This window comes from Electrophorus electricus, chromosome 5, assembly GCF_013358815.1.
Source record: "Electrophorus electricus isolate fEleEle1 chromosome 5, fEleEle1.pri, whole genome shotgun sequence".
In the NCBI taxonomy this organism is placed as follows: Eukaryota; Metazoa; Chordata; class Actinopteri; order Gymnotiformes; family Gymnotidae; genus Electrophorus; species Electrophorus electricus.
Window position 1 is genome coordinate 1440001 of NC_049539.1, and position 2500 is coordinate 1442500.

At 46.3% G+C, this 2500-nt stretch overlaps 1 protein-coding gene across 3 annotated transcripts in view; it reads left to right on the plus strand.

Annotated features, from left to right (window-relative positions):
- The window catches only part of sema5a (sema domain, seven thrombospondin repeats (type 1 and type 1-like), transmembrane domain (TM) and short cytoplasmic domain, (semaphorin) 5A), a 107625-nt gene that overhangs the window by 69306 nt on the left and 35819 nt on the right, over positions 1-2500 (plus strand). For all 3 annotated transcript variants that reach the window (XM_035526306.1, XM_035526305.1, XM_035526307.1), the window contains one exon: positions 1153-1334. In XM_035526306.1, coding sequence (XP_035382199.1) covers positions 1153-1334 — 182 coding nt within the window. The remainder of the gene's footprint in view (positions 1-1152; positions 1335-2500) is intronic.

The following is a 2500-nucleotide window of genomic DNA, read 5'->3' on the forward strand; positions in this document are numbered from 1 at the left end:
ATTTTTACAAAGTAGTGGATCATGTTTCCTGCACGACTGCTCGGGTGTTTACTGTAATTGTTTTGACTGGATTAGTTTTATAGATCTGTGTATTTGGTTAGTGTGTCAGACTTCTGCAGTGTGTGTAGACGGTCTCTGTTTTCTTCCACGTCTGCAATGTGTGTAGCCTGTATCATGGTTCTCTCACTGGCTCCAATCCTGCAGTGTTTCAGCATGTCTGTGATAACTCTGGAGATTCATCTGTTTCACTTAAGAACAGTGTCCTGTGTCCAATGTCCAGTGTCCCGTGTTGTTCACACTGACTGGGATTTGTGGAGTGGATGCGGAGCACTCACCTGCAACCAGTTCATTCACCAAACCCACCAATCCCATGATACACACAAAACCCACAAAAATCCCATCAAACCCATCAAACCCACCAATCCCACCAAACCCACCAAATCCACCAATCCCATCAAACCCTCCAAACCCATGGCACACAGATCCATACACTCCAGAGGAACACCATAGGATCCCAACTCCCATTCCTCACTCGTATAACTGTATATGTACTTCACTCTTATATCTGTATATGTATATGTACTTACTGAATAATTGACAGTAGTTACTAAATCAGAGGTCTTACGGTTACAGTTTAAGAGGTTAAAGAAGGACGCTAACCCTAACCACAACTCTAACCCAACCCTAACTTTAACATACTGTCCTTCAGAACTACAGTCCTCTTAAACCAAAGAGAATGTTTTACCATGCTGCATTAACCCCCAGTACTACGCAGAACTGCAGACCTCTTAAAGAGCTTAGAGAAGAGAACTTTGAAATGGTGTTTGTTTTTGCATATAAATTCTGCTTCTTTTTAATATTGTGTTTTTTAAAAAAAGCATAAACAGTATTATTTTCCTCCACCTACATAAAGGTCGTAGGTTTCCTTTTACCATTTGTCTTTTCTTTTTTCAGATGTGCAATCAGTTCTTCCGAGTTCACAGGTTATAAATTCACCAGATGTGTTCTGCTAACAGCAAGCAGAAGATTTGAACAACAGAGGAATTTAGAACAGACGTTAATAACAGACTTCATGGCTGCTTCAAGCATCATTCCGTTATCACCAGTACCCTCTTAATGATCTTATCTCTGTGTGTGTGTGTTTTCATGAAGGTGAGGAATGTGACCGTGGATGGTCACTTTGGCTCCTGGTCCAGCTGGAAGGCATGTAGCCATAGCGACGGTGTCAGTGTGGGGTCGTGTCAGTGTCGGACTCGCGCGTGTAACAACCCCAGTCCCCAGTGTGGGGGGCAGCAGTGTCAAGGCACCAGCGTAGAGGTGGCAAACTGCTCCAGGTACCCACACACACACACACACACACACCATAATGTCTATAACCACTACCAGGTACTTGCACACAGCTGCTCCACTACAGTTTTAATAGGCCACATGTACCGGGTGTTCAGTGCGCAGTTAGTGAAGTGTATGGTGTTACAATTACTAAACCAAAACCCAACCCTAACCACTACTCCAACCCAACCCTAACCACTACTCTAACCCAACCCTAACCACTACTCTAACCCAACCCTAACCCCAACCCTAACCACTACTCCAACCCAACCCTAACCACTACTCTAACCCAACCCTAACCACTACTCCAACCCAACCCTAACCACTACTCTAACCCAACCCTAACCCCAACCCTAACCACTACTCTAACCCAACCCTAACCCTAACCACTACTCTAACCCAACCCTATCCCAACCATAACCCTAACCACTACTCCAACCCAACCCTAACCACTACTCTAACCCAACCCTAACCCAACCATAACCCTAACCACTACTCTAACCCAACCCTAACCACTACTCTAACCCAACCCTAACCCTAACCACTACTCTAACCCAACCCTATCCCAACCATAACCCTAACCACTACTCCAACCCAACCCTAACCACTACTCTAACCCAACCCTAACCCAACCATAACCCTAACCACTACTCTAACCCAACCCTAACCACTACTCTAACCCAACCCTAACCCCAACCCTAATCCTAACCACTACTCCAACCCTAACCTCAACCCTAACCCAACCCTAACCCTAACCACTACTCCAACCCTAACCCCAACCCAACTCTAACCCTAACCACTACTCCAACCCTAACCCTAACCCAACTCTAACCCTAACCACAACTCTAACCCAACCCTAACCCCAACCCTAACCCCAACCCCAACCCTAACCCTAACCCAACCCTAACCCTAACCACTACTCCAACCCTAACCCCAACCCAACTCTAACCCTAACCACAACTCTAACCCAACCCTAACCCCAACCCTAACCCCAACCCCAACCCTAACCCTAACCCAACCCTAACCCTAACCACTACTCTAACCCAACCCTAACCCCAACCCAACCCTAATCACTACTCCAACCCTAACCCTAACCACAACTCTAACCCAACCCCAACCCTAACCCTAACCCAACCCTAACCCCAACCCTAAACCTAACCCAACCCTAACC